Source organism: Pteropus vampyrus, unplaced genomic scaffold (assembly GCF_000151845.1).
Source record: "Pteropus vampyrus isolate Shadow unplaced genomic scaffold, Pvam_2.0 Scaffold124, whole genome shotgun sequence".
In the NCBI taxonomy this organism is placed as follows: Eukaryota; Metazoa; Chordata; class Mammalia; order Chiroptera; family Pteropodidae; genus Pteropus; species Pteropus vampyrus.
Genome location: NW_011888905.1, coordinates 620,882 through 622,945, shown reverse-complemented (window position 1 = coordinate 622,945; position 2,064 = coordinate 620,882). Strand labels below are relative to the sequence as shown.

Genomic DNA, 2,064 nt, shown 5'->3' with positions numbered 1-2,064 from the left:
GCCGGGCGCCTCACTGAGCGAGCGCACGGACAGAAGGCCCCGTCCTCGCGAAGCGCACGTCATAGCAAAGAAACCGACACAGAACCGAAGGAACCAGTAAAACACGTGGCAGGACAGGAGAGCGGATCAGAGAGGGGGCGGGGCTTCGCTTTTACGCAGGGCGATCAAGACAGGACTCTGGAGAGCTAAGGGTTAAGCAAGGATGGGGGGGAGCGGGGTCGGGGTGTGGGGGGTAGTGGGGGAGGGGTGGGAGGGGACCAATGGCTTCCTGGGGGAGGAACGTCCCAGCAGAGGGAACGGCCAGTGCACTAGACGAGACGGCCCTGCACGTCCAGAGATGACCCGGAGTCCCGGACGGTCTGGAGCAGAGCTGGGGTGGAGGCAGCGGGACGTGGTCCCAGAGCCTTTCCGAGCCGGGAGGGACAGGGACTGGGGACAGTTCCTAACCTGTGGTCCCCGCCAGCAGGATGCGGAGCTCGGCTGGAGAAACACCTTCTTGCTCTCGGCGGCCATTAGCGTGGCGGGGCTGCTCGCCTACCTCGTCCTCGGCCGAGCCGAGGTCCAGGACTGGGCCCGCGACGAGACGCCAACGCGCCTCTGACTGAGCCGACGGCGCCCCGGACCCCGCCGCCCGGCCGCTCCGGCCCCTGGTGCTCAGCCCCGCGGACGCCCCCCCTTCGTGCTCGCTTGACGGACTGGCCCCTCCATCCAAACTGGCTTTGTCGCCAGCATCTGCTCAGAGCCCTGGGCTGCGGAATTCTGGAGGCGCCACCTGGAGACTTTATGGGGAGGGGAGGCCCGTTCTTTAATGAGAAGCCCCTGGGAGCTCAGGCGTGTCTGAACGTCCTTGCTCGCCCAGCACATGGTTGGCCCCTGGCCCCCAGTTTCTGGCACAGAGCTCCTGAGACTCTCGTCATTTCCTGAGCGATGGTGAGAGAGAAGCATCTTTCTTTACGACACTCGGTCTTAGTGCCTGATCCCTGACATAAGAGCTCCCGAGAGCCTTGGAACCTCCAGAATGGACGGGCGGCTGGGGCCCCAGGGCGCTTCAGGGTGAGGGCTGGATGCCAGAGAGGCCAAGGCATGATTAGGGGGTTGGGACTTTCGGCCCCGCTGCCCCACCTTCTGGGAGGGAGAAGGGCTGGAGGCCGAGCTCTTCATCGGTGGCCAACGATTCAGTCGGTCAAGGCTATGCAATAAAACTTCAATTTACAAAACCCCTAAGTGACGGGGTTTGGGGAGCCCCCGGGTTGTGGCCATGTGGCGGTGTGGGGAGAGCGGCCCCCGAAGGCAGGGACGCCCCGCGTCTCCCCCCACGCACCTCGCCGTGGGCAGACTACTCTCAATACATTTTTATAGAGAAATAAAACTCTATAATTTTCAACGCCAAAAATACCCGTACGGACCTTGTGAAACTGAGCCTCGTCTTCCGGTCACTTCGTCCGCACAGCGTGGTCACTATAGTATTGGCACCGTGTCGCCGGTTTGAAAGTGGCTGAGAGAGGAGATCTTGAACGTTCTCCTCGCAAGACATTTTTTGTAGCTATGTTTAAGATGACGACTTTGGCTAGACTGATCGTGATTATTTCACCGTGTACACAAAGATATCGCACACCGGAAACTACTGTTATATGTCAATTACACCTCAATGGAAGGGTTGAGGAGGAAGGGTGCAGTTCGTAATCTGACGAGCACAAACGTCGTTGGAAGACCCTGAAGGAGAAGTAAATGGAAGAGCACCCCACATTCGTGGGGGTGGGGATCTGGCACCATTAGATTGGCAGTACCCCCGAAACCGAGGCGGCTCCGACACGGGCTCTGTCAGCTCCCCAGCTGATTTCTACGCAGAAGCTGACACGCCGGTCGACGCTCCGTGCAGAACCGTGAAGCACCCAGGACGGCCCAGAGTCTCGAGAAAAGGACAAAGCTGGAGGACTCACTTTTCCCGAGGACTCGCGCTGAAAGCTTTGCTACAAAGCGGCGACCATCCAGGCGGCGTGTCGCCGACCCCAGGTTAGACATGTAGACCAGCGGGGCAGAATCAAGAGTCTAGAAATAAGCCAG

The 2,064-nt window shown here is 60.1% G+C and overlaps 2 protein-coding genes across 2 annotated transcripts in view; both read left to right on the top strand.

Moving 5' to 3' along the window:
* The window catches only part of SLC17A4 (solute carrier family 17 member 4), a 7,403-nt gene extending 6,802 nt beyond the window's left edge, over positions 1 to 601 (top strand). Inside the window, exon 9 of the mRNA XM_023534277.1 lies at positions 467 to 601. Within this exon, the coding sequence (XP_023390045.1) occupies positions 467 to 601 (135 nt within the window). The remainder of the gene's footprint in view (positions 1 to 466) is intronic.
* Positions 1 to 2,064, top strand: part of LOC105296327 (histone H2B type 1-A) — a 101,351-nt gene that overhangs the window by 21,876 nt on the left and 77,411 nt on the right. The window lies entirely within an intron of this gene.